Source organism: Dama dama, chromosome 9, assembly GCF_033118175.1.
Source record: "Dama dama isolate Ldn47 chromosome 9, ASM3311817v1, whole genome shotgun sequence".
NCBI lineage: Eukaryota > Metazoa > Chordata > Mammalia > Artiodactyla > Cervidae > Dama > Dama dama.
In genome coordinates this window covers 20753381-20781355 of record NC_083689.1, presented here as the reverse complement: position 1 = coordinate 20781355, position 27975 = coordinate 20753381, and the positions used below count along the sequence as shown (strand labels likewise).

The window sequence follows — 27975 nt, the reverse complement described above, 5'->3', positions numbered from 1 at the left end:
CTCAGCCACCCAGGGATGAGGAAGCTGAGAAGGCCAAGGGCAAGGCCAGCCCAGCCTCTGCATAGCTCCCTGGGGGCCAGGCCTGGAAAATACCTAGAATGGTGAGGTCTAGGGGTCACCGCCTCATCCTGTCCAGGAGCTCCAGCCTCCTGGACAGGCGCCCAGAGGCCTGAGGGGGAGCTGGCCACGTAGGGTTCGAATCCCAACCTTGCTCTGACCTTCCAGGTCACCCCTGTTCATGCATTAGCTCATCTATGGCGCACTGACCCAGGGCCGTCCAAAACCCACAGAACCCCTCCTCTCAGGGAGCGTTCACTCTCCCCCCACCGTCTGGCCTCAGTTTCCTCTTCTGTGAAATGGGCCCAGTCAGGCCACGCCCAGGCTCAGGGTTGCTCAAACTCCCAGAGGGGAGAGCTGAGAGGGCGGGAGCAGGTTGAGATGGATCCAGGCTCCCTGGGCACCGTGCCTGGCACACGGGAGGCGCCCAATAAATGCTTGCTTGAGCGAGGAGGAGCCTTCAATAAATAACAGCTGTTGTGGACGCTGCGGATGCTGGCGAGGGAGTGGGCCCTCCCCTCCCCCTCGCTGTTCCCCCTTCCCTGCCTCCGATCCCCCCAGCCGATTTGCCTCCTCCCCCTTGCCCCGCCTCTTTCCCTTCCATCTCCCCCTCCCCCGACCACCCCCCCAGCTCCCCTTCCCCCTTCCCCTTACCCCTACCCAATTCTCCCTCCCTCCCGATACCCTGACCCTAGTCTTCCTCCCCTCCCCCACTCCCCCGCCCACTATCCCCGCCCCCACCGGGTCGCCCCCCCTGCCCCCACCCCTCCCCCGCCCCCACGGCGGGGCGCCGGTCCGGGCGGGGCCGCCCGAGCTCCCGGGGCCCTGGCTCGGGTCCAGCCCGCGGCCCAGGCCGGGCGGCGGCGGGCGGGGTCCTGGCGGCGCGCGGTTTGGGGGTTTTTTATAACCCTGGCAGGCGGCTCAGGAAGTGCCGTCCCCGCGCCCCCTCCCCCGGCCACGCCGCCGCGCTCCCTCCCTTCCTGCGCGCGGGCCGGCGAGACCGCGGCGGGACAGCAGGCGGAGGCCCGGGCGGGCGGCCGGCCGCGGGTAACGGAGCGGGCGGGGCGCGGCGGGCCGGGGGGCTGCGGGCGACCCTGCGTGTCCGCGACGCAGCCCGGGGGTGGCCCGGGGCCGCGGGGCCGGGGACGCCGGGCCGTGGGGGCCGCGGCGGTGTGCGATGCCCCTGAGCGTGTGCGACACGCACCGCGCCCCTGAAGTCCTGGGAGCTCGGGTCTGGGTTTGTTTGCTCCGGGTGTGCGTGTTTGTGGATGTGGATATCCACGTCTGTGTAAATGCCGTGTGTCAGCGCCTGTGTGCCTACGTGAAAATCTGAATGTCTGGCTGTGTTTGAACTTGTGTGTGATGTGTGATGTGGGTGTTGTGTGTCTGCGGAAGTGTGCGTGTAAGCCAGTGTGTGCACGGAGTTCAGTGTCTCCTGGGTAAGTGTCCGGATGAGTGTGTGTTTGCACACATCTGCCGGCGTGTCTCCCTGTGTGTGTCAGGGTGTGAGGAGTATGTAAACGCTTGTGGATACAGACATCTGGTGGGTCTCAAGGTTTGCAGGACTGTGTGAGTGTGTTCTGGTCTGTTCTGAGTGTGTACGTGTCTGTGCACGTAGGCCCGGGTGTGTGTGTCTGTCTGGGGTGTGTGTGTGAATGAGTGTGTGTGCACGTAGGTCTGGGAAGTGTATGGTTGTGTCTCGGGTGTTGGGAGGTGTGAGTGTGTGCTGAGTGGGGGGGTGTCTTGTGGGTCTGGGGGTGTCTGGTTGTTGGTCCCCCGGCTGCACAGGTATGGTCACCCTCAAGTCTCCGTATATGTGTGTGTGTGTGTGTGTGTGTGTGTGTGTCTGGGTGTGGGAGGGGCGCCGCCCACTTCCCCTGAGTTGGTCACTGGGGCCTCGGAGGTCTGTCTCCGGCGTCTCCAGCCAGGGGCTCAGGGCCTTTAATTAGCGGCTGGCTGCCTACCCAGCGGGGGCCTGGGTGCCGGCCTCCTCCCGGGCTGGGCCTTTGTCTGCTCTCCTCTCCAGGCAGGGAGTCGTGCCCCGGGGCAGCCTCCATCTCAGCCTTGGCCTCCACAGGGAGGCTCTGTGGCCCTGGCCCCCAGCACGGCCCTGGAGTCTGGGTGTAGAGCAGCGGGGGTCCCCCCAGGATCCCCAGGGTGGGATGGAGTCTCCGTAGTAGCGGTGGTTTCCGTCCGGCATTTCCTCCCCCAGCCTCCAGCGAGCTGGCACCCTCCCCCACGCCGGCCACCTCCCTCCTGCCTTCCAGGAGGAGGAGCTGGGGGGAAGGCCAGGCCTGGGTACACACACACACACAAACACACTCCTGCAGCCGCGCGCAGGGTCACATGGGCAGACACACACAGTCACATGGGCAGACACCACACAAAGTCACACAGTCGCAGACGTGTGATCACCCCCCACGTGCAGCCTGGGGGAGACCCCCTGCTGACATCCTGTTGCCCCCACCCCTAGAGGCTCAGGCCCGGAATCCTCTACCTGTCCCCAGGCCTCCTCTCTTCCCTGCTCCAGAGTCACCAAGCTGTTCATGGCCCGCCCCCCACAGGCTGTGCCCCTGTTACAGATGCTGGCCTCCCCCTGGTAGACACCTCGTACCTGACCCCCCCTCCAGGCTCCTCCGACCCCACCCCACCCATCACCTGCGCTGGGTCCTCCACCCTCTCCCCGACATCCCCTTGAGCTGGAAGCACCAGAGGCGGGTGAGGTTGTTGGGGGGGAGGGGCCCAGATTCAGAGGAAGGAGGTGAGAACTGAACCAGGCCTGGCAGCGGCAGGAGGAGGAGAGAGACAGGACTGGGGGAGGCCCGGGGGCTCCAGCCTCATTTGCAGGGAGAATGCTGCCTCCTGGACATGGGGAGGTGCTTAAGGCAGGAAGGGACTCAAGGGACCCCACGCAGGGAGGGCTTTAATCCCAGAGCTAGTCAGGGATGGAATGGGAGAGGAGATGGGAGTGGGGTGGGAGAGGGGGACAGAAGTGGGGGAGGAGGGAACTTTGGGGGATTGGGGGCTAGGAACCGAGGGAGGATAAAAGCCAAAAGGAGGTTGACCAGGGCAGGGGAGAAGGTGTCCTCAGTGACCCCTGAACTCCAGCCCCAGCTCCGCTCTCCTCACTGCCCCTTCCCACCCTGTCCAGGCTCCCAGAAGAGACACTGAGGCCCAGAGGGACCAGCACACAAGGGTTCGACACCGCGCCACCAACTGAAGCCCCCAAAAGGTAAACAGGAGGGGGAGAAAGAAACCCCCGGGGTGAACATCAGCCTGTCTGAAAAGAGCAACACAGTCAGAGTGAGAGTGAGCTCCCCATCACTGGGGCGGGGGGCGGGGGGCTCCAGTCAGAAGAGGGGGAGAGGTCAGCTTCTAAGTCAGCATCTATCTGGCTTCATCCCTCAGGAGCTGATCTGCCCTGTTTGGGGATCAACTCTCAGACTTGGCCAGGCTGCAAAGAAAACAAGACAGTGTGTGATTAAGGGGGAAATTGCACAGAGGAGGAGGAGGAAGGCGGAGACAGGAGGGGGTGGAGGGCTTGGCACGGGGTGGTGGCCCAGAGCGGTGTCTGTGGCAGGCTGGCCCAGGGTAGAGGCTGGAGAAACAGACTTGCCCCGCAGGCCTGAAGCTTCGAGGAAGAATCGGAAATGAGAGGAAGCGGGACTAAGGGCCAGGCTGGAAGGCTAGGGTGAAGAGAGGTCACGGGGACAGAGACCAGGATGCAGGGTGGGGTGAGTGGTTCTACCCGTGGCAGAGAATCCCAAGGCGGGACCCCTCACCCAGGGTGGGAGGAGTGCCAAGCACTGGCCTTGGGTTTCATCTGGGTTGAAAATTCATGCTGACCGACCTTCACATGTGTCCCGGGCCAGTCTCCCTCTCCCCGTGTGGTCCTCCTGCACTAGCCCTCGGGGTCATGGGTCTGCACCAAGCTCCTCCCTGCCCCCAGGACCTTTGCCCCTGCTGCTCCTCCCCCTGGCACACCTTCTCCTGTCTCTTCATCCTCCCACCTCCACTTCCAAGCCTCTCGGTTACTTCTCATAACGAACATGTCTTGATCTGAATCATGTGTCTCTTCATTTTCTGGTCTGTCATCTTGCTCCTGGGAGACTTGAGTCCCATGGCTTGAGGGGGGAGTGGGGCAGGGACTGTATTCATATTATCCATGGACTGTACCCCACCAGGGTCTTCTGTCCATGAGATTCTCCAGGCAAGAATACTGGAGTGGGTTGCCATGCCCTTCTCCAGGGGATCTTCCCGACCCAGGATTGAACCTGCGTTTCCTGCATTGCAGGCAGATTCTTTACCGCCTGAGCCACCAGGGAAGCCTATCTTATGTACAGTCACCACCTGATGAATGAATCCTAAGGGTTATCATGGAGATGAAATGAGATGGCATGAATGTGCTTGGCCAGTAGCCGGCACGTAGTAGGTGCTCGTGGAGTTAAGATCCTCAGCTGTCCTAAGAGGATAAGGAGGATGCTGGGGGCTTGGGGGGTGGGCAGGAGGAGGGAGTTTACTGAGCTAGAAATGGGTTCAGTCTTCAAACCTGGAGTGGGGAGAGGGTTGGCTGCAGGTGCCCTTGTCCACCTGGCAAGGGACCTTGGCACTGCTCCAGCCGGCAGTAGGTCCAGGCCCCCCTGACCCAGCTTCCCACCCCTCCGCCTCCCAGGAGCCCGGTGATGCTGCCCAGGCTGTGAACAGGGAAGGCAGCGCTGCGTGGGCTGCCAGCAGCCGGGGCTGGGGAGAGACATGTGGACACGTGGCCTCTATGGCTCCCGCCTGCCAGATCCTCCACTGGGCCCTCGCCCTGGGGCTGGGCCTCTCATTCGAGGTCACACACGCCTTCCGGTCTCAAGGTAGGCCCAACCCAGGGTGGGGGGTGGCAGTGGGAACTGAACGGGGATCGTGGTGGGGGGAGGCCCATGGGGTCGGTGAGGCCAGAGTCTTGTGGTCAGTGACCCAGATTCAGGGGCCACTGAAGCCAGCCTCACTCACCCGGCAGCCAAGCAGGCAGCACACAGGGCTCCTTCCCGGGGCCCACCCCAGGCCTCTAACCCTCACCCACAGATGAGTTCCTGTCCAGTCTAGACAGCTATGAGATCGCCTTCCCCACCCGAGTGGACCACAACGGGGCACTGCTGGCCTTCTCGCCCCCGGCTCCCCGGAGGCAGCGTCGGGGCACGGGACCTCAAGCAGAGTCCCGTCTCTTCTACAAGGTGGCCGCACCCAGCACCCACTTCCTGCTAAACCTGACCCACAGCCCTCGCCTCCTGGCGGGGCACGTGTCTGTGGAGTACTGGACTCGAGAAGGCCTGGCCTGGCAGAGGGCCGCCCGGCCCCACTGCCTCTACGCGGGCCACCTGCAGGGCCAGGCCAGCAGCTCCCACGTGGCCATCAGCACCTGCGGGGGCCTGGTGAGTGGAGGGTTCTGGGAGAGAGGGCGGAATGCCTACGAGCTTGGGAGTTAAGAAACACACTTATAAAGGTCACAGAAGAAATCACAGCGGCAGGGTTTTTTATTATTCCAATTTTTCCCCCCTCTCTTTCTTCCTTTCTGTCTTTATTCGGCTGCACCGGGTCTTAGTTGCAGCACACGGGATCTTCAGTCTTCCATCTTGCATGCCGGATCTCTAGTGGCAGCATGCAAACTCTTCGTTGTTCTGTGTGGGATCTAGTTCCCTGACCAGGGATCGAACCCGGGTCCCCTGCCTTGGAAGTGCAGAGTCTTAGCCACTGGACCACCAGGGAAGTCCACCTCAGTGGGAGATTTTGAAACATTTTGAGCTAATCAAGAGGATTAGCTATTTTAAGATGCAGCTAAAGCAGTACTTAGAAGAAAATGTGTAGCCTTAGGTCAGGCTGAAAATTAATGAGCTGAACACCCATCTGAAGAAACTGAAAAGGCATTAGTAACGTAAATCAAGTAAAACAGAAGGAATGAAATCAGAACGACAGAGATAGGGTCCCAGGGGTCCTGGGAACCAGAACCTGACCGAACCTTCTGTCCCACTTCCCAACCCCCAGCACGGCCTGATTGTGGCAGATGAAGAAGAATACTTAATCGAGCCCCTGCAAGGGGGGCCCAAGGGGCACCGGGGACCGGAGGAGAGTGGCCCCCACGTGGTATATAAGCGTTCCTCTCTGCGTCACCCTCACCTGGACACAGCCTGTGGAGTGAGAGGTACAACTGGCTGTCTGGGGCTGGGCAGAGGGACTGCACAATACCTGTGCCTCGAGATAGAGGTACATGCTGGTGTCCCTCCATCTGGAAGGTCAGCTGCATGCAGGGAGCAATGCAGACAGTCAGCAGGGCAGTAGGCAGTGGAACAGCCCATCTGTCACTTCCAGAGTCCAATGGCCCAACAGTGAATGAGACAAGAAGCCAGATAGCCAGCCAGGTGCTGTAAAACCATCCATCTCTGGGATTATCATCTGATCAGACAATTAAGCAGTGGGATAGTGGTAGCAGATACTGGAGCAGTTGCACAGTGGAAAATGTCAGGAGAAATTAGCCACCATTCGGAAGATCAGATTTACAACCAAATGTGCAGGGGGATGGTTATAACATCAGATATTTAGGGGATAGGAAAGGAAGTAAAGTGTTAGTTGCTCAGTCATGTCCAGCTCATTGCAACCCTATGGACTATTGCCTGCCAAGCTGCTCAGTCCATGGAATTCTCCAGGCAAGAATACTGGAGTGGGTAGCTTTTCCCATCTCCAGGGGAATCTTCCCGAACCAGAGATTGAATCCAAGTCTCCCGCACTGCAGGCAGATTCTTTACCGTCTTGAGCCATTGGGGGAACCAGCTGGACAACAAGGATTCACCAGGATAGTCACAGAGCTAAAAAAAATAATCTCTGTCCAGTGAAAATGCAGAACCACTGGAATGTTGTTAGTTGCATATCTGACACACAACCACAGTGGGTTGTCCTAACAGAAAAGGGGTGTCACAGTTGGATGGTCAGTGAGACAGCTGGTCAGAAAAGACTGTCAGGCAGGGGGATTATTCTGCAGCCAGATAGTTGGGCTGCAGGGTGAGTAAAAAGTTGCCCAGTCAGAAGGCCAGGGAGTCATACCAGCACACAGTTCTGGCAGTGTAGCCGGCTGCTACACACCTCGATTCCGGCAGTAGAATTGTCAGGAAGTTGCATGGTCATGTTGATTGTCGTGGGATGCTGGGTGTCTGTTCGACCAGTGAGTCTGACAGTGGGGCAGCCTCACCATTGTAGAACCAAGAGCCAGAGAATGAGGTGTTTGACAGCCAGATGAACCATCAGACAGCTAGAGCAAGCAGCAGAATGACCAGAAATTGTCCATCCAGATGAGAAACCGTGGAAGGGGCGGCCGTGGTGGCTGCGCACCCTGAAACCGCCACCTGCCCGGCCCCTCGGCAATGAAACAGAGCGTGGCCAACCAGGCCTGAAGCGCTCCGTCAGCCGAGAGCGCTACGTGGAGACCCTGGTGGTGGCTGACAAGATGATGGTGGCCTACCACGGGCGCCGGGACGTGGAGCAGTACGTGCTGGCCATCATGAACATTGTAAGTGCCTCCCCCTCCCTGGGCATGGGCCCCCCAAAATGTGGAGCCCACCTCCAGAGTCAGGAAAAGGGCTGTCACCATCCCCCCATCGCTGATCAAATGCCAGTGAAACAGAATGGGAAGGGGACAGGGTGAGTTAGAAAGAAAAGCCTGTTGGTGACAAGTAGCCTAGCACGGTGGCTAGGAGCATGAACTCAGGAGCTAACCAACCTGGGCTTAAATCTCAGCTTTGCCAATCTTTGACTGTGTGCCCTTGAGCAAGCTACTTTGCCTCTCTGCCTTGGTTTACCCACCTGTAAAATGGGTTTAATAATAGTACCAACTTCATAAGGCTAAGTGGATGCAGTGAATTGCTAAAGTGCTCACAGATGCACCTAACTCACAGCACTTACCCTATAATTGTTTGCTGTATAAAATTAAACAGGCAATTTGCAGGTACTTGTTGAGGTTAGCAGTACACTTATGGGCGTGCATCTGTCTGCATGCAGAGCTTACCCGAGCGCCTTCCTGTAAATTCATACAAGATGAGCTGGCTGACTCATACTCAGAGTCAGTGCCCATCTTGGATCTTGATCAAGACTCTGGACCTCTCTGAGCCTCAGTTCCTGCCTCTGTAAAATGGGATTATAATCGTACCTGTCACAAAACTGTGGTGGGAGGGAAGACAGCTAGACAACTTGGCATGTAGTCAGGGCTTGGTGAGTGATGCTGTTGTTCCACTGAAGCAAAAAGGGAAGAGAGAAAGTTTAGCACAGACAGATGACCTATTATGTAGACATAATATCATGCCTAACCCCACTGTTTTCTGCCCAGGCTCTGCCTCCCTTCCTTGGGCTTCCAAGTTTCCTCAAACCTGCCAGGGTTTCTGGGGAGTTTCCACATGGGATGGTGATGGCTCAGGGCTTCAAGGTCATTGCACAGAGTGGCCTCCGTCATCCACCTCTCCTCTGACCACTTCCTCCTTCTCTCTGACCACTGTCTCCAGAGCTTCCTGCCTCCACACATCCACTTCCCAGTGGTAATGCTCAAATTGGTGCCTTAAAGACAGTATGGAATGAGGCCAGATGTGCACATCTTTCAGGCCGCCTCTGGGCAGAGGCAGCTGTTGGGTGGGCATCGAGGATGGAGGACAAGTAGACAGGATGAGCTGGAAAGACAAACACTAGCAGGCAGGCTTAGCCAGACTCAAGTTCCACTTTCGGCACCTACCAGCTGTGTGTCCTGACCTCTCTGAGCATCGGGTGGCTTATCTGTAAAATGGGAATACTAATACCTACTTCTGTGAAGATCTGGGCAGCAGGCATAGTCTGAGCCCCAGCACACAGTAGGCACTTGATTGATACAAGTTGTTGTCCTCATTTCTCTTAAAGTTTCCTATTCTGGGCCCCTCTTAAGACTCGGTCTCTCTTGTTTCTTGGAGGTCAGGTTGCCAAACTTTTCCAGGACTCGAGTCTGGGAAACATCGTTAATATCCTGGTAACACGCCTCATCCTGCTCACGGAGGACCAGGTGCGGGGGAGGGGGGAGGTTCCCCCACCTTCCACCACCACAGAATTCAGCACTGCCTGCATTGTCCCCTGGGTGGCTGGTACCCGTGTACCTCACTCTGTCCATCCTCAGCCCACCCTGGAGATTACCCACCATGCCGGCAAGTCCCTGGACAGCTTTTGTAAGTGGCAGAAGTCCATCGTGAACCGCAGCGGCCATGGCAATGCCATTCCGGAGAATGGCGTGGCCAACCATGACACAGCAGTGCTCATCACACGGTGAGGGGCAAGGGAGACTCCTGGGGGGCCTTCTGTGGGGGAGGGGGCCAGGGGAGGAGCGAATGGTCCAGGGGATTGCCCAAGTCCAAGCAGAGGTCACTTGTGCTGGGAGATGGGAGAGACCAGGACTGTCCAGTTGCCCTGTCGGGGAGCCAGGGAAGGGGAGAAGCTGCTGGGAGCCTGAGAATGTGGGGAGGCAGGTGGGGGTCTATTTGGGCACTGACGCATCCTTCACTCTGTCGTTTGTTCAGTTGGCCACTCATGCACCCCAGCATCTCCAAGGCTGGCTGGGGGAAGAGCATGAGGTTTCGGTTCAGGGGCAGGACTCGACCGTGAGAGGGGCGGGGTGGGGGAGGGGCTGCCCCTAGGGAGGCAGCCCAGCCTCCTGACTCCCCCGCCTCCTCCCACAGCTATGACATCTGCATCTACAAGAACAAACCCTGCGGCACACTAGGTACCTGGGTCCCCTGGGTTTCAAGCACCTCTGAAGGCGGTGGGCTGGGTAACACTGGCCCCGGTGGGGGTGGGGACCTGGCAGAGTGGACAGAACCGACAGACACAGCCCTGAGCCCCCAGCCCCACCCCACCCCCATGCCCATTCCCCAGGCCTGGCCCCTGTGGGCGGGATGTGCGAGCGAGAGAGAAGCTGTAGCATTAACGAAGATATCGGCCTGGCCACGGCGTTCACCATCGCCCACGAGATCGGACACACGTGAGGCCGGGGACAGGGGAGGTGGCGGGCAGGCGGAGCGGGGAAGTGTCGCCCGACACCTGGTGGAGCTGCTCACTTTTCCTGTCCCCAGGTTTGGCATGAACCACGACGGCGTGGGCAACAGCTGCGGGGCCCGTGGCCAGGACCCAGCGAAGCTCATGGCGGCTCACATCACCATGAAGACCAACCCGTTTGTGTGGTCCTCCTGTAGCCGCGACTACATCACCAGCTTTCTGGAGTGAGGATCTGCCCGCCCAGGGTCTCACACTCATGTTGGGGGGAAAGGGGGTGCCTCCGAGGAAGGTGATCTGCTCAGGGCTGCTCTCCAGGGCCCCGCACCCAACTGGGGCCCCTGTGCGCTTGGCCTGCAGCCCTCCATTGTGACAGCCACTCTCTTCTCTCCACAGCTCGGGCCTGGGGCTCTGCCTGAACAACCGGCCCCCCAGACAGGACTTCGTGTACCCAACCGTGGCCCCTGGCCAGGCCTATGACGCGGATGAGCAGTGCCGCTTCCAGCATGGAGTCAAATCGCGTCAGTGTAAATACGGGGTAGAGAGAGCCTTCCTGCTTTCCTTCCTGGGAGGGGAGGGGGCCCGCCACCACCAGGGTCAGGGGTGGGGTGGGGATGGGAGAGCTGGGAAGGGATGTGAGCCTCAGTGGCGGTTCGGGCACAGAGATGGATGGGAGGGTTATACAGGTGTCACACGCAATCTCAGTGCTCAAGGACAAGAATGGGATCCCCTTGCTTCTCCAGACCCCTGTTTTTGGGGCTGAGCTGGGGAGAACCTGGGGGTACCCCTTCTGTTGCAGCAGGACCAAAGCCCCAAGAGCCCTAATGGGGCCATTTTTAACCAAACATCCAGACTTGGTGGAAATAGTTTCCCACGGGATGAACCATCTTCCCCACTTGGCAAAAAAATGGGACGGAGGCTTCCAGGGACGCCCTGTCTTCATTCCCTGCAACCCCCGCTGACTTGTTCACAAGATAAGATCTCTTGGCCCCAGTCCTTAGCTGGACAACCTCTGAGCCTCCTGGTCATGCCCCACTCTTTCCTGAGGCTTAGGCTTAGCTCCCGAAGCCCCATTCGCCCAAGGAGAAGTGAGCTGAGGGTGCCCTCCCAGCTCCTCCCAGGAAACTGGTGCCCCACTTGCTTCCCTCTTCAGCCACCAAGGACCCCTGGCTCATCTAGGGCCTGCCCATCCCCTGCCCACCTTCCCCAGTTCCCTGAACATGCTCCCCAATTCGTTACAGCCTCACCCCAAATAGCCCAGCCGCAGCCCTTCACATCTTCAAGACTCAAAAAGATCAGTTTGAATGTCCAAGCTGAGGCCGTGTTAACTCAAAACGAGCAGGGAGGTGTTAAAAGCCCTCACTTTATTCCAGTGCAAGACAGGGAAAGAAACCCTCAATCCATTAAATCTTTTTAAAGATTTATTTTATTTACTTATTTAGTTATTTTTGGCCATGCTGGATCTTCATTGCTGCACACAAGCTTTAGTTGCAGAAAGCGGGGGCTACTCTTCGTTGCAGTGTGTGAGCTTCTCGTTCTGGTGGCTTCTCTTGTTGCAGAGCACAGGCTCTAGGCACATAGGCTTCAGTAGCTGTGGTTCCCAGGCTCTAGAATGGTGGCTCAGTAGTTGTTGCTCACGGGCTTAGCTGCCACATGGCGTGTGGGATCTTTCTGGACCAGAAATCAAATCCATGTCTCCTGCATTGGCAGGCAGATTCTCAACCACTCTACCACCAGGGAAGCCCCTTGATCCAATTATATTTAACCCACTCTTGCCACCCCACTCTACCCAACTTGGCTCCCTCTAGTGAATTCCTAAAGAATTCAGAAGCCACTTGAGCCTCTGCCATGTCCCGGGTGTCCTAACTGGGACAGTGATGGCAGACACTTACTGAATGCTCACTACAGGTCCAGCATGCCATACCTATCATCTCAGTTAAACTCCTGACAATCCTAACAGCCACACATTTGCAGGGGGAGGGACTGAGGCATAGGAAGAATGCCAAAGTCACAGTTTAGAGAACATGATGGAGCTAGGATTTGAGTCGAGGTTTTTTTTATGAATCCAAATTTTATAATGAGGTAGGGAGGTGAAGGAAGTGCCAGATTATCAAGCACGGACCACTGCTGGTTGTATGTTGAATAGACTTTTCCTTTTATGTTTCCAAGGAACATTTTCTGGGCCCTCCTGGCAAAGGGATAAATAATTGACTACATGTAACTCAGTTAATACGTGTAAAGAGCTGGGTCTGATGCATGGTCTGGAGGTAGTTGTGGCCTTTATTATTCCATAACAAGGTGTTTGTGCAAGCCCTTTCGTATTGACTCTGTCGTCATACACCTCTCAGCCATATGTAGGCAAGGCCCATCTTACAGACAAGGCCTGGAGAGGGGGAATGTGTTGCAACTCAGTGCTGGAGTTAAAGTCTCCCAGAGTTAAATGAGACCCAGGACTCATTTCTTACAGACCATGGCACCTCCTTGTGGAAAGGAGCATGAGCAGGGATGGACTAGGCAGCTCTCTTTAAGAGGTGTCAGAAGTGGGATCTGTCATATTTTAACAAATGGCCAGGAGGATATAACCCAAGTGAAGCCAGAGAACCAGGCTGAAGTTGTGTTTGTTTTTTTTTTTAAATAATTTTATTTATTTATTTATTTATTTATTTATTTTTGGCTGTGCTGGGTCTTCATTGCTGTGTGGGCTTTTCTGTAGTTGCAGTGAGCGGGAGCTACTCTTTGTTGCAGTGCCCAGGATTCTCACTGAAGGCGCTTCTCTTGTTGTAGAGCACAGGCTGTAGGGTGAATGGGCTTCAGTGATTGCTGCACATGGGCTCAGAAGTTGTGGCTCCTGGGAACAATAGTTGTGGCCCACTGGCTTAGTTGTCCCAAGGCATGTGGGATCTTCCCACATGGGAAGGGATCAAACCCATGACTTCTGCATTGGCAGGCAGACTCTTTACCACTGAGCCACCAGAGAAGCCCCAGGCTGAGTTTTTAGATGAGAAGTATCCTCTGAGGAAGCAAATTTGAGGACCACCTTGTAAGCTTCTCATATGTGTGCAGTTATCTCTCAGAGGCTGACACGGGAAACGTCCCTTCCTGCAGCCACTGATGGGTCCAATTCCAAAGCTTCAAAGCTTGGGAGGATCGGGTTCAAAGAGAAGAGTACATGTGATTGTAAAATGAGGCGAGGATTTCCACATCTCAGAGGCAAGACTCTGGGAAGTGAACAGGATGTAGGTTAGAGGGTCAGATTTGGCCACACCTGAACCCAGGAAGGCTTGTCCAGGGATATTAATTAACCTGGACCTAAAGGGTCAGAATGGCTCCCTGGGACTGATCCAGCTTCCTGCCATGGACAGAACCTGCTGCCAGAGTCTTTGTCTTATGTGTTTAGTCGCTCAGTTGTGTCCAACTCTTTGTGACCCTTTGGACTGTAGCCCACCAGACTCCTCTGTCGATGGGATTTTTCAGGCAAGAGTACCAGAGTGGGTTGCCAGGGTCTGAGCCAGCCAAAGTAAGACTCAGGAAGATGGGCTGATTTTTCACTGGGAGAACTAGAGCAGCTTTCCACACAGACTCAGCCTGGCCTTATCCTCTCTCAACCTTTCATAGATTAAAACTTTGGGGAACTTACCCAGTTTAGGTTGGGGAAACAGTAAGAACCACCCGCTGGGGAAATAAATAAAAAGTTAAAGGCGGGGCCCTTGACCTGAGCCATCATCAAGCCTGGATTTTTCAGAACCACAGCTCTTGAGGTGAGCTGCTTTGCCCACTCTAAAAAGAAATCCAGCATCCTTCCTCCTTATTCCTCAGCCAGTCCCAAGTTTCCTTCTAGAAACTTGGGAGGTGCCAGGGGTTGAACTCCCGGGAAGATCCCCTGGGGAAGGAAATGGCAACCCATTCCAGTATTCTTGCCCGGAAATCCCATGGATAGAAGGGCCTGTGTGCTAAGTCACTTCAGTTGTGTCCAACTATTTGTGAACCTGTGGACTGCAGCCTGCCAGGCTCCTCTGCCCATGGGATTCTCCATGCAAGAATACTGGAGTGGATTGCCATGCCCTCCTCCAGGGGATCTTACCAACCCAGGGATTGAACCTGTGGCTCTCACATCTAACCTGCATTGGCAGGCAGGTTTTTTATGGCTAGCGCCACCTGGGAAGCCCAATCCATGGGTTTGGGCTACAATCCATGGGGTCAGACAGGACTTAGCTTCTAAAGAAGGGACTGAACTACAGAGAGATTAGATCGTAGACCCTGCGGTCGATTGAAGTTCTGGGATAGAATCCAGATTGCCTCCTTAGTAGCTGTGTGACCTCTAGCAAGTGACCCTACGTCTCTGATCCTTGGTTTTCCCACAGTAAAATGGAGAGTATAGTGCCTAAGGGAATTTGAGGCTCTCCTAGGTGTTTGATAGGACTTCCCTTGTAGCTCAGCTGGTAAAGAATCTGCCTGCAATGCGGGAGACCTGGGTTTGATCCCTGGGTTGAGAAGATCCCCTGGAGAAGGGAAAGGCTACCCATTCCAATATTCTTGCCTGGAGAATTCCATGGACTGTATGTATAGTCCGTGGGGTCGTGGAGAGTTGGACAGGACTGAGCGACTTTCACTTTCACTAGATGTTTGATAAGTGCTGCTTATAGCCCGAGAAGAGGTCCCCTCCTATATCCTGCAAACGGTTGCAAAAATAAACCCAGGAAAGGAAGGCTGGAGCCCCACTGAGCGGGTCACCTGGGTTCTCCCAAGGAAGGTGGGAGGGAGGGTCCGAGCCTGAGCGGGCACCTTGGCCCGCAGGAGGTCTGCAGCGAGTTGTGGTGTCTGAGCAAGAGCAACCGGTGCATCACCAACAGCATCCCGGCCGCCGAGGGCACGTTGTGCCAAACACACACCATCGACAAGGGGGTGAGCCTCGACCGGCCTGGGCCACCGCCGGGGCCCTCCATCGGCTTTGGCCACGCCCACTGCCTGCAGGTCCCGCCCCCTGCCCGAGGCCACACCCCTCCCAGGCTACGCCCTGCATGCTTGGCCCAATACTAGCTCCGCCCACTGCTGGGGACTGTGTGCTTAGGCCACGCCCCTATATTACCCTGTCCTATCCTCCATCCTCCCCCCTTTTCGCCCCACCCCCGGAGGGCTTAGAGCTCTGGGGCTGGGGAGGGGGTGGGAATGATCGCCAAGGCCTCGAGACTGCAGAGTCAGACTCACCCCCGCTTCATCATCCCACCCGCAGTGGTGCTACAAGCGGGTCTGCGTCCCCTTCGGGTCGCGGCCGGAGGGCGTAGACGGCGCCTGGGGCCCGTGGACCCCGTGGGGCGACTGCAGCCGGACGTGCGGCGGCGGCGTGTCCTCCTCCAGCCGACACTGCGACAGCCCCAGGTCAGCCCTCAGGCCCTTCTGCCAGGAGAGGCGGGCGGTCCCTGCCCGCTATTCCCCCTGCCCCATTTCTCTCCTGTCCGCCCCCGCTTCCAGGCCGACCATCGGGGGCAAGTACTGCCTGGGCGAGAGACGGAGGCACCGCTCCTGCCACACTGAGGTGAGTCCCCCAGGACCTCAAGCCGGGTAACCGAGGCCCCTCTGACACGAGGGAAGAAAGGCATAAGTCAGTTTCCAATGAGCTCTGACCGGGTGGCCACCATCTTCTTTGGAACCTGCAGCTGCCACCCGCTACTTTCCCAGCCCTCCCCACACCTGTTCTGGGTGCCAACTCCTTCCAGCTCACACATTTGCAGTAGATGCGTCTCCCACCTGGAGATAATTGCTTGGCTCTGACAACCCTCTCCAGCCACAAGGGGCCCCTTCCTCTACTGCCCAATTCTGCTCCCCCCCAAAGCCCCACCCCTGCCCCAAAGCTGACCCTGTGCTCCTTGCCAATCCAGTGGCCAAGTTTTCATTGCACTCCTTTCTGACCAGGGACCACTGTCTCCTGTCCAAAACTCCCAGCCACAAGTCCCACACACTCATAAAGAGGGTGCTTGACTCCTTTCTAGGCCCACTCTCTCAAGGAAGGCCCCATGGTCTGAAACCAGAAACCCAGGTGTCATTCTTAGCTTGCCCACAAACTCGAATGAGTCACCTACTCCCATTGCAGAGGCACCTGTCTCTCCGGCCTCCTCCCTGGCCTCCCTGCCTCCAGTCTCCAGAGCATGAGTTCTCCAACCCTGGGGCCTCTGCCCTAACTACATCCTCCCCCCCTACTCTGTACCTGGCCTCCTGACTTCTCCCTTCTGGTGCCCCCCCTCCCAGGACTGTCCCCCAGGCTCCCAGGACTTCAGGGAAATGCAGTGCTCTGAATTTGACAGCGTCCCCTTTCGTGGAAAATTCTACACATGGAAGACGTACCGGGGAGGTGAGCGGGGGACTGAGACGGTTGTGGGGCGTTGGGGGTGGGGGGGTGGGCAGCCGCAGGTGGAGACAGGATCATGGGTTTTGTCTTGAGCAGCCCCTCTCCCAAGGAACCAGAGTGCCTATGAGTGCCTGGACTAAACAGCGGGGACCCCCACTTCCTCTGCCCAGCCTGCCCAGCCTCGCTGGGTCTGGGGTCCGGCCTTTGGTCTGACGGGGCTGTGCCCCCCAGGGGGCGTGAAGGCCTGCTCGCTCACCTGCCTAGCAGAGGGCTTCAACTTCTACACCGAGAGGGCTGCGGCCGTGGTGGATGGGACGCCCTGCCGCCCGGACACAGTGGACATCTGTGTCAGCGGCGAGTGCAAGGTGCAGGGGCCTCCCGGAGACAGCAGGGGAGGCGGGTGGCTGCAGGTGGGAGGCGGCTCCCCGACACCCGCTCCCCCACCACTGCCCTCCCCAGCACGTGGGCTGCGACCGCGTCCTGGGCTCCGACCTGCGGGAAGACAAGTGCCGCGTGTGCGGAGGTGACGGGAGTGCCTGCGAGACCATCGAGGGGGTCTTCAGCCCGGCCTTGCTTGGGACTGGTGAGAGACCCCAACTTCCCTCCCACACTCCCCCATTTGGCAGCTGGGGGCACAGCTCACCCCAGAAGATCCAGGAGTGTGGTGCCCCGGGTCACAGTCAGGAACTGGCTTGGGCTCTGGTGCCTAAACCTTCGCAGTGAAAGCATCCCAGGGGGTGGGTACCTAAATCTCTCCCATGCCCCATCCTGAGGGTCTCATGCTGTCTTGAGGAGCCAGTAGCATGACTCTCCAAGTGGGCTGAGGTGATCTCTGTGCTAAACCACAAAGCTTACTAGGGGCAAGGGTAGCGGCAGGGTGTGGTGAACTCGAGGACTTCCCAGCCTTGGGCTGAAGGAAGGAGACCCCAGGGAGTGTTTGGGGGGCAGTGAGAACGGGAAAGTGTTAAGGGCCCAAACAGGCAATGAAGGCCAAGTGTGGTTTCCAGGGGACAATGTGGGGGTCCAGGCAGATAAACCAGTATGCATGGGGGATGCAGGTGGGCAAGGATAGAGGGTCCACAGGGGCCCAAGATCATCCAGGTCATAAGTGATGGAGCACACAGCAACCTGACTCTGACTGCTAAAACCATCAAGTCACCATATGTGGCTCAGGAACCCCATGGTACCCCCTTCCCTCTGCCCAAAGCTCAGTCCTGCTGCTTGTCTTAGGGTAGGCTGGGTTGAACCATCTTAGTGGTTTGAGAGGTAAGAAAGTTGGAGTTCAAATCCCAGCTGAACCACTTCCTACCTATAAAACCTGGGCAAGCTGTTTCACCTCTTTGAGCCTCAGTTTTGTCATCTGTAAAGTGGGTATAATGATGCATCTACTTCACAGAGCCAGAGACACAGCGGGCGTCTCTGTAAGCACTTGGCACAGTAATGGTTAACTGCTGTCATCAGGGACCAGGCGTGGGGGGTGTGGGGGGGGGGGGGCAGGCAGGTACAGGGCCAGACCAAACCAGTGACACCTGATCTCCCCCGTCCAGGGTATGAGGAAGTCGTCTGGATCCCCAAAGGCTCCGTCCACATTTTCATCCAGGACTTGAACCTCTCCCTCAGTCACCTGGGTGAGCCAGAGGTGGGGGAATGAGGACTGGGGGTTAGCGGGGGTATCAGCGTGGCTGGGGTTCTGACCTCTCTGCTGTCCCCCAGCCCTGAAGGGAGACCAGGAGTCCCTGCTGCTGGAGGGGCTACCTGGGACCCCCCAGCCCCACCGCCTGCCCCTGGCTGGAACCACCTTTCAGCTCCGACAAGGGCCGGATCAGACCCAGAGCCTAGAAGCCCTGGGACCCATTAACGCATCTCTCATCGTCATGGTAACAGCAGGGCTGGGAGCACGGTGCAGGAGGACGTTAGCATCCTTTTGGGACCTCGAACTTGGCTTCTATTTGATCCTCCCCCGCCCCCCACCCCCCGCCGCTGCGACCTCAGGTACTGACCCGAACTGAACTGCCCGCCCTCCGCTACCGCTTCAATGCACCCATCGCCCGTGACGCACTGCCTCCCTACTCCTGGCACTACGCGCCCTGGACCAAATGCTCAGCCCAGTGTGCAGGCGGTGAGACCCAGGCCTGGGACGGGATGGGGCAGGTTCTGGTCACCAGGCTGACCTTCTGGGCCAGGCAGGGCTGAGCGGGCCTGTCACCCGCCCCCAGGCAGCCAGGTGCAGGCCGTAGAGTGCCGAAATCAGCTGGACAGCTCCGCCGTGGCCCCCCACCACTGCAGCGCCCACAGCAAGCTGCCCAAGAGGCAGCGTGCCTGCAACACGGAGCCCTGCCCACCTGAGTGAGTGCCGGCGGAGATGCAGGGTCGGGGTGACGAGCTCCTGGGATCAGAGGAGTCCAGGCTCCCTAAGGTGCAGTCAGGGGCATCTCAGAGTCAGAGCAGTGGTGCTCCCTGGTCAAGTCCAGGTCATCGTCTCTCCTTGGGGTGATGTGCCTCCCTGCCCCCAGTGCAGGTCCAGAGTAAAGATGTTCTGAGTTTGGGGTGTGGGGTGGCGGGAGCAGCAGGCATTCCGGTGCCAGTTGCCGTAAGGATGCTCGTTGTTAGGCAGGAGGAACTGCTCGTGCCCGAGGTCAGGGTGCTGCCCGGCCTACTGTCTCAGACCGCCCCCTCCCCCCGCAGCTGGGTGGTAGGGAACTGGTCTCGCTGCAGCCGCAGTTGTGATGCAGGCGTGCGCAGCCGCTCTGTCGTGTGCCAGCGCCGCGTGTCGGCGGCCGAGGAGAAGGCGCTGGATGACAGCGCTTGCCCGCAGCCGCGCCCCCCAGTACTGGAAGCCTGCCACGGCCCCGCCTGCCCTCCGGAGTGGGCCGCCCTCGACTGGTCGGAGGTCAGCCGCCCCTTCCCGCCCGCTGCCCACCCACTACTCCCTAGGCAGAACAGGGAGGGGCCGGGGTGGCCCCACATCGGGCGCCAACCCCCCGCCAGGCGCCTCCCCACTCCCGCTGGCTCTAGTGGGCGTCCCGTGATTGGTCCGAAGTTAGCTATACCGTCCTCCGTTCCCACTGAATCGGCATCCACCCCAGTCCTTGTTCAAGCGGGAAGCGGGGCGCCCACTGAGCATGAAACGCCCCCTCCCAACTGCAGTGCACCCCCAGCTGCGGGCCGGGCCTCCGCCACCGCGTGGTCCTCTGTAAGAGCGCAGATCACCGCGCCACGCTGCCCCCCGCGCATTGCCAGCCCGCGGCCAAGCCACCAGCCACCATGCGCTGCAACCTGCGCCGCTGCCCTCCGGCCCGCTGGGTGGCGGGGGAGTGGGGCGAGGTAGGCGCGCGCCCCCTGCCGAGCGGGGGCCCAGGGCAGGGGCGGCGGGATGGGCGGCGGTGCCAGGCTTCCGCTTATCGGCGACTCCTCACAGTGCTCCGCGCAGTGCGGCTTCGGGCAGCAGCAGCGCCCCGTGCGCTGTTCTAGCCACACCGGGCAGCCGTCACGCGAGTGCGCCGAGGCCCTGCGGCCACCCGCCACACAGCAGTGCGAGGCCAAGTGTGACAGCGCGCCCCCGGGGGACGGCTTGGAAGGTTTGTGGGGCTGGGGGGCCGAGGGGGACCGGGAGGGCCCTGTCCAGAGGATGCCATAGATAGGAGAGCTGAGGGTCCTGACCCTTGTCCTTAGAGTGCCTCCAAACACTGACATACCTTTCTCTGCCACCTCCAGACCATCTTTCATCATCTCCTGCCTGCCAACATGTATTGGGTACCACTGTGTGCCAGGCGTTGTAGGAACCTGATTTTTCTGGGGGCCCAAACTCAGGTCATTCCTTCAACCACCTCCTTGACTCTAACCCTCCCTGTTCATCTCCATCTATGACATTTGCTGTTGTTCACTCGCTAGGTTGTGTCTGACTCTGCGCCCCATGGAAAAATTGCCCTCCACTCTTCCCCAGTGTGAGCTTCTCTGGTGGTTCAGACTAGTAAAGAATCCACCTGGTTGAGAAGATCCCCTGGAGAAGGGAATGGCAACCTACTCCAGTATTCTTGCCCAGAAAACTCCATGGACAGAGGAGCCTGGCAGGCTGCAGTCCACAGGGTCACAAAGATTTGGACAAGACTGAGCGACTAACACTTTCACTTTCACTTCCCCAGTAGCATCTTGATCTGGGGGGCTCATCTCCCGTGTCCTCTGTCTTTTTGCCTTTTCAAACTGTTCATGGGGTTCTCACGACAAGAATACTGGAGTGGGTTGCCATTTCCTTCTCTAATGGACCATGTTTTGTCAGAACTCTTTACTATGACATGTCCGTCTTGGGTGGCCCTGCACGGCATAGCTCATAACTTCATTGTTATACAAACCCCTTTGCCATGACAAGGCTGTGATCCATGAAAGAGAGCTCCTACATTATCTGCCTGATGTTATTCTTTCCGTCAGTTTCTCAGCCTCAGGCACTACTGATGTTTGGGGCCAGATGGTTCCTTGTCTCGGGGGCTGCCCTATGCATTGTCAACGGTTCGGCATCCCTGACCTTGCTAGATGCCAATGGTACCCCTCCTCCCAGTGGTGAAAACCGAAAAATGCCTCCAGACATCTCCAAATATCCCCTGGGAGGCAAAACCACCTCCCTTGGAAACCATTGCTCTAAATATACACATCTCTTTCTACCTAAGTAAATGTATATTTCATAGAGAGCTATAGGTTACTTACTCTAGGCACTGGAACCAAACTGCCTGGATTCATCTTCCATCTCTGTGTCTTGGTTTTCTTATCTGTCAAGAGGCGGAGGAGTGGCGGTATGTGTTAATATATTCACTGGAGGTAATACCACCTTAAGCTGCTGCTGTTGCTAAGTCCCATCAGTCGTGTCTGACTCTGTGCGACCCCATAGACAGCAGCCCACCAGGCTCCTCCGTCCCTGGGATTCTCCAGGCAAGAATACTGGAGTGGGTTGCCATTTCTTTCCCCAATGCGTGAAAGTGAAGTCACTCAGTCGTGTCCGACTCTTAGCGACCCCATGGACTGCAGCCTACCAGGCTCCTCCGTCCCTGGGATTTTCCAGGCAACAGTACCGGAGTAGGTCGCCAGTGCCTTCTCCGTACCACCTTAAGGAGACTAAATCCACATGTAGCCCAGGCTCAGTCATACATCAGTGACTACTAAGTGGGAACCCTGGTCCATTATCAGGAACAGACTGTCAGTTACCCTTGAACACAGAATACACATATACCCTGAGAGGAAGGACCACACTGGAGTTTATGTCCCCAGTCTGTTACAAAGGGAAACGAGCAAGGGTTATATACGCCAGACGGGTAATTGGGAAGGAACACTTTTCTCGTGATTTTAACACGGTGTCCAAGTCCCAGACCTGCACTCTCTTTCAAAATTCTCCGAAAAGCCTAGTGACATGGTTACTGTTAGAAGCCCCCCTTGGAGAGCTGAGAAGCCGAGGCACAGAGAAGCTAGGAAGCGGTGTGCAGCTATTGGTCGCACCGCAACGGGGGGAGGGGGGAGGCGCTGAGACCAGATTCACCTCCCCTTCCTCTTCTCCCGCCCCTTTCAGAGTGCAAGGATGTGAACAAGGTCGCCTACTGCCCTCTGGTGCTGAAATTTCAGTTCTGCAGCAGAGCCTACTTCCGCCAGATGTGCTGCAAAACCTGCCAGGGTCGCTAGAGGGCGCTCGGCCTTCGGAGCGAGTCCTGGATGTGCGCGGGCTGGGGGTGGGGGGAACCAGACGTGCAGCTGACCAGCCTGAAGGAGCCCGAGGGGGCAGGAACTGGGAGTGAATGGTGAGATGGAGCTGGAAGTTATTTATTGGGAACTCCTGCAGGGCTCCTGACTGGGGGGGGGGGGGGGGGGGGGGTGAGGGGATGGAGAGGGGCTGGCCACGCCCACGGCCCCTCCTCTGCGCACCTCTCAGTTCACAGAGAGACCCCCCCCTCCAGGGTGAGCTTGAGTTGGGAACAGTTGCTCTCCCTAGAACTCTTGCCACCCACCTTTAGGGAGCCCCCCTACACAACACCCGCCTTTGATCGGAATATGTACTGTGAAGAGTGGGGGTGGGGAGGGGGTCAGCCGGTGCCCTGCCCCCCCCAGCACTGCCCTGCCCCTCCACTCTGAGCTGGGGGGGAAATCTATGTCCGCTATGGGGGAGGGGATTAGCACCACCTCCCTGACACCCTGCCCCCGACCAGACCAGCTAGAGGGGGGAGGCAGAGCTGGGAAGACCCACCCCATTCTCTGCCTTGCCTGCCCCAGGGGGACCCCGTCATCCAGGCCACCCCCATGATGGTGCTACAGGCCCTGCCCTGGGGCCCACACACCCCCTCACCAGGAAGCCCTACATCAATAAAGTTCTGTCTTGTGTAGATTTCCGTGCCTGGCTGTGTGTGTGTGTGTGTGTATGTGTGTGTACGTGCGCGCGCGCGCGTGAATGGGTCCCACTCAGCTATCCCCCCGCCCTGGAAGGGGCCACAGCTCCTCACAAGTCGGCCCCAGCAGCCCAAAGGGGACTTATACCAACATGGACTAGAGCCCAGTAACTAGGTCAAAAACACAGTTGCTTCTTGGACTTCCTTGGTGGTCCAGTGGTTGAACATCCGCCTGCCAATGCAGGGGACACAGGTTGGACCCCTGGGCCGGGAAGATGCCACAGGCCCGTGGGCCAACTAACCGCGGGTACCACGAGTCCTGAGCCCGTGCTAGAGTCTGCGTGCTGCAACTATAGAAGCTGAGCAGCCCCATACTCCGCCAGAGACGCCACCGCAATGAGAGGCCCACACAGTAAGGAAGAGTAGCCCCCACTCGCGGCAACTAGAGGAAGCCGGGTGCAGCAAGGAAAACCCAACAGAACCTAAAATAATTTTTTTTTTTAAATACAGCTTCTCACAGAGACTCCCAAAGCAACGCAATCTGGCACCTGTTACCCCAGCCACCACACTCCCTGCCACTCTGCTGTCTCCAGCCGCACTGGACTCCTGAAATTTCCTCAAAATGCCCACCATCTTCCCATCTTAGGGCCTTTGCTAGAGCTGTTTTCTTTTGCCAGGTGTACTCTCCCCTTCCCCCTTCACCTGGTTAACTCCAGCTCACTTCGCAGTCTCAGCAAAAAAAAAAGTCGCCTCCTCCCAGAAGCCTCCGCTGACGCCCTCAATAAGGTTGGGGGCGGGGGTGTCGTCCTGACTGTTCACGTCTAGTGCCCTGGAGACGTTGCTGAGGTTTGCAGGCACCAAGCCCGTCGGTTGAGAAACGGGCTGCTCCCCAGATGTGGCCACTAGGGGGAGCCGCGGCACGCCAGTCTCCGCGCTGGATGCGGTGTGTCTCCTGGAGCGCTGGGGTACCCGGGTGTGCAGGCCTTCCTGCCAGGCTCTCCCAAGGTCGGTTTCTGCCTCCGCCACTTCCCCGCTGTGTGGCAGACGACAGCCTCTCGGAACTGCCATTTCCTCAAACGTCAGGAGGAGACCAGCACGTGGCCTGCTGGTCTCCCAAACATCAGGAGATGGGCCAACATCTGATGAATGCCATGTGCTTCCCTGGTGGCGCAGACAGTCAAGAATCTGTCGGCAATGCTGGAGACCCGGGTTCCATCCCTGGGTTGGGAAGATCCCCTGGAGGAGGGCATGGCAACCCACTCCCGTATTCTTGCCTGGGAATCCCATGGACAGAGAGGCCTGGCGGGCTACAGTCCATGGGGTCACAGAGTCAGACACGACTGAGCGACTAATACTGATGTGCGCGCCAGGCGCCCCCGGCAGGATCCCCAGCCCCACCGCCGCCGTTTTAGGATGAGAAAATGAAGAGAGCTGGGGCGGGGGTGGGGGGCGCAGTCATTAATTCTAGACGTAACATCCAAAGTCTGGGACCTTCCAAATGCCCCTGGCTCTCGGGACCCCCCACTCCCACTGCTCTCTCCCTGGCAGAAACGCACCTGATTCTTCCCTCCTGGAAGAAAGACCAGCGGAAGTGGCTTCGAAAGTGGGAGTTTGCCCCGGGATGCCCAGAGCAGATACACATCTCAAGTGGGTCTGGAAGACTCCTGAGCAGCCCAGGACAGAACAATCAGTCCGCAGCCAGCTGACCCTTGTCCCGCTTGCTGTAGCCGAGTCCCCGGGGAACGGGGGGCGGGGGGCGCGAGGGGGTTGGAGACGCGGTTTCCTGGGGTCTGGCAGCTGCTGCCTTCCATCCTTAACCTCTCCCTTCAGGCTGCGGGCCCCAGACCCGCAGTTCCCTCGGGCCCCGTCTGGGCGCTCTCCCCGCCCCCAGGCTCAGCTTCCCTCCCCGGTAGCCGCGGGCCCCTCCCGCCAAAGGAAGTGAGAAGGGGGCTGTTGTAAGAGGAACTAGGGCCGGGAGTCTGCCGGAGGAGCAGGAGCAGGGCCATGCCCGAGCCGCCCCCGGGAGCCTCCTGAGCCTGTACCCCTCCCACGACCCCTCCAGGCACCTCCCCAGGGACCCAGACACCAGCCCCCACCATGGTAAGTCATTCAGGGTGGGCCCTGAAGTGCCGCAGTCGGGGGCACCAATCATATGGAAATGTCTAGAGGCCGCCACCAGAAAGTGGGACCATGGGAATGGGCACAGCAGACCCTCTGGGATTCTGCCGTACAACTCAGGTGCTCCAAGCATCCCACACCGGGCACCAAGCTCCCAGTGAATGGTGGACAAGATGCCAGGGTGGGGATGGGGCACCAAGGACAGAGCAGTAACCGGAGGACAGAAGATGGTTTTGAAGGCTCACACAGTGCCTGCAGGTGCAGGGACAAACCCCTCTCCTGGGGTGTGGGGAACCCAGTTCCCAGCCGAGTTTGGTGCCTCATCTCCCTGTGTGGCCTTGGGCCAGTCACTTCCCCCTCTGCAGGCCTCAGTTCCCACGCATGTCATATTTGGAAGTCTCTCAGGATGTGGAAGGTGTTTGGGGGAACCTTCAGAGGGTCTTGGGATCCAGCCTCTCTGAGCCCACCACAGTTGGGAGAGAAAGCTGGGTCAAGTGGGTGGTGGGTTGCCATGACGGTGGCATGCCGGCGTCCCAGTGTGGGTGCCAGGGTGGTTTGGTGTAGTCATCACAGAAGCGGGAGTGGGTGAGATGAAACCTGTCCATACCACCATGCTCCTTCTGCTGGAGGGTGGCAGGGAAAAAAACACTGCACCCAGAAGCATCACCGCCTGGTGAGACTGAGGTCTGATGACGACTGTGGTGATACGGTTGTAGAGACAGTCATGGTCCTCAGTCTAGATCCAGTAGCATCATGTCACACGCATGAAGAGGAGACTTGGCTGGCTATAAATGTCACACCCCTGTCCCCCGCAGCCAAAGTTCCATGGTTCTGCAAGCCACTTCAGCTTTCATTTTTTGTCAACCTGTCCATTAGGGCGTGTGGCTGGGGACAGTCACAGGGCTAAGAGTGACAGCTGCAGGGTTCCTGGCAGTTGCTGCAATGTGGAGGCAGGGGTTGCGAGATCACCCTATTTCAGAAAGCCAGTGATAAATGGGGCATCATGGGCCACGGACCCTTCTGGTTAACCCACAAGCAAACCATCAGCTAGAGCTCTGGGCTTGAGACAGAAGCCCTTCCAAGACTGAGCAGGGCCAGGAAGACTCCTTGATCAAAGAAACACAGGAAATAATTTGCTACTTGAGAGAAAAGCAACCCCTCCCAAGGAAACCATGTGAAATGCTGAGTCAATGATTTGCTTGGCCAACCAGGTCTGGGAAGGGAGAAACTCACCCAAGAGGATCACAAATTAAAAAAAAAAAAAAAAAAAAAGAGTGTAATTTATCCATGAGGTTAATACCTCTGTCTAGGAGTGCTAGATGCCAGAAAGAGTGTTGAAAGAGTCAGTGAAATGATGTTTGTCAAGGGCTTCACAGAGCACATAATATGCTCCATACGCAGCAGCAGCCGTTGTGGGTGATGCATATTCATGGTGGGAGTTAGCCATGGTGATGGATGGATGTGGCTTCGTTCTTGGTTCCTGTGGAAGAGTTGGGTTGTTGATGTCATTGTTCATGACGGTCGTTGCTGTCTGCTGTCCCATGTCGGTGGTGTGGTGGTGGCAGGGATGGCTACTTTTAGTGCCAGCTAGTGTTGAATATTGGTGGCTGGAGGTTGCTTGTTTTCCTCTGGAGGGTTGATCTCTAGAATAATGGCAGTTGATCATCGTTTGAAGTTGGGTGGTGACAGTGATGTTCATTTGCTCTTGGTCATTCATTGATGATTTGGATGACTGTCTTGGGACTGGTGGTGATGCACTGTTGGTCTGGAAAGGGGTATGATTGAATGCTGAACTTCCTAGGTGGCTCAGTGCTAAAGAATCTGTTTGCCAACACAGGACACTGCGTTCGGTCCCTGGGTCGGGGAGATCCCCTGGAGAAGGAAATAGCAACCCATTCCAGTATTCTTGCCTGGAAAATCCCGTTTACAGAGAAGCCTGGCAGGCTACAGTCCACAGCGTCGCAGAAGAGTCTGTGACTGCTAGTTACGATTTAGTGACTAGAGAACAACTGACCGCCGCTTCAATGGTGGTAGGTTACATGTGGTTGTTGACGGCTACTATTGTGATTGTGGTTGTTACTGTCGATGGTGATTGGTTATTATGGGTTGTTGGTGCCGGTGGTAATGATTGCTGATGGTGGTGAGTGATGGTAAGGAAATGGGTAGTGGAATCCTTCGTTCTTCTGTTTGATGTTAGCTGGCATTAAGGTTATCAGCAGTTTCTGTTCGACTTCGGCTCAGGGGCAGGTAAAGGCAGCAATTGGTTGTCCTCAGTTGATAATGGTGGTGACATGAGAGTAATGGTGGTTGTTTTGAAAGTACAGACGTGAAGCCGGGAGACCAGTAATGTGGCTGCTTGAGCCAGGGGCGGCAGTCACGGGGACGGACAGAAAAGGCTGGAGGCCAAGAGAGGATGAAGGAAAAAGATTCTAGGAGGACAAGGACCCCCAGATGTTGGAGAATGGCCTCTGGTTAGGGCCAAAGAAGCCTGAGACACCCCTCCCAAAGGAGGGGGAGACCTGAGAGCCGTTGGAGGTGAGAATGTTGGTCGCATGGGGTAGAGATACAGGGTGTGTCCCCAGAGCCCCACAGAGCAGGACCCAGGTGCCAAGGGCACAACGGGGGGCCTGGGTGGGGCCAGGGGCTGAGGGCGGCTCCTGCAAGCCCCTGCCACAGCAGCTCCACCTCACCACCGGCTGGCAACCACAGCACGCAGGACCCCGGCGAGGAAGGAAGTGGCTGCTTCGTTGTTCTCTCCAGTCTGAGGCTCTGCTCATCACCACCCAGGAGCAGGGAGGCCAGAGCAGTTGGTGCAGATTGCAAAAGCTCGCTCCTCCAGCCCTTCTCCTCCTGCCTGTGTCCCGAGCCTGTGGGATTGGCCAGCTTAAGATTGCTGCTGCTGCTGCCACTGGCGATGGGGAGAGAGGCTAGTGTTTCCTCTTGACAAGCTTCACCTCGTTGAATCTGCACAGCTGCCCATGAGGCCCATAGTCCTCAATATTCCCATTTGCCCAATGAGAAAACAGAGGCAGGGAGATTCAGCAAGTGGCCAGAAACCCCAAGATA

The 27975-nt window shown here is 57.7% G+C and overlaps 2 protein-coding genes, 1 long non-coding RNA gene and 1 other non-coding gene across 11 annotated transcripts in view; 2 read left to right on the top strand and 2 right to left on the bottom strand.

Annotated features, from left to right (window-relative positions):
• Window positions 1-1042: 1042 nt before the first annotated feature.
• ADAMTS10 (ADAM metallopeptidase with thrombospondin type 1 motif 10) lies at window positions 1043-22788 on the top strand. 3 transcript variants are annotated; one of them, XM_061150521.1, is made up of 26 exons: window positions 1043-1104; window positions 3209-3289; window positions 4730-4916; window positions 5128-5474; window positions 6085-6241; window positions 7383-7600; window positions 9026-9076; window positions 9221-9366; window positions 9777-9820; window positions 9973-10078; window positions 10170-10316; window positions 10486-10627; window positions 14884-14991; window positions 15320-15465; window positions 15559-15622; window positions 16333-16435; window positions 16664-16797; window positions 16892-17015; window positions 17980-18060; window positions 18146-18309; window positions 18425-18551; window positions 18649-18778; window positions 19118-19322; window positions 19580-19756; window positions 19851-20010; window positions 21984-22788. In XM_061150521.1, exons 3-26 carry the CDS (start codon window positions 4829-4831, stop codon window positions 22091-22093), a joined length of 3279 nt encoding a protein of 1092 aa, XP_061006504.1. In that variant the 5' UTR covers window positions 1043-1104; window positions 3209-3289; window positions 4730-4828; the 3' UTR covers window positions 22094-22788. The 3 variants fall into 3 exon arrangements, with proteins under 3 accessions (XP_061006504.1, XP_061006503.1, XP_061006502.1); XM_061150520.1 differs by having other exon boundaries at window positions 9026-9109; XM_061150519.1 differs by having other exon boundaries at window positions 9026-9366.
• Window positions 5736-5808, bottom strand: TRNAG-UCC (transfer RNA glycine (anticodon UCC)). The gene has a single exon. It is a non-coding gene; the product is annotated as a tRNA-Gly (tRNA).
• LOC133062028 (uncharacterized) lies at window positions 11505-24665 on the bottom strand. 3 transcript variants are annotated; one of them, XR_009694088.1, is made up of 3 exons: window positions 23494-24665; window positions 21131-21192; window positions 11505-13307 (listed from the first exon to the last, which is right to left on the bottom strand). It is a non-coding gene; the product is annotated as an uncharacterized LOC133062028 (long non-coding RNA). The 3 variants fall into 3 exon arrangements; XR_009694089.1 differs by having other exon boundaries at window positions 24348-24662; XR_009694090.1 differs by lacking the exons at window positions 21131-21192; window positions 23494-24665 and adding exons at window positions 15295-15663; window positions 16689-16914.
• Window positions 24666-24746: 81 nt separating this feature from the next.
• The window catches only part of MYO1F (myosin IF), a 39862-nt gene continuing 36633 nt past the window's right edge, over window positions 24747-27975 (top strand). For 2 of the 4 annotated variants that reach the window (XM_061150525.1, XM_061150522.1), the window contains exon 1: window positions 24748-24891. In XM_061150525.1, the coding sequence (XP_061006508.1) occupies window positions 24889-24891 (3 nt within the window). In that variant the 5' untranslated portion in view covers window positions 24748-24888. Of the gene's footprint in view, window positions 24892-27975 lie in introns of all 4 variants that reach the window. The other 2 variants (XM_061150524.1, XM_061150526.1) reach the window with 2 other exon arrangements.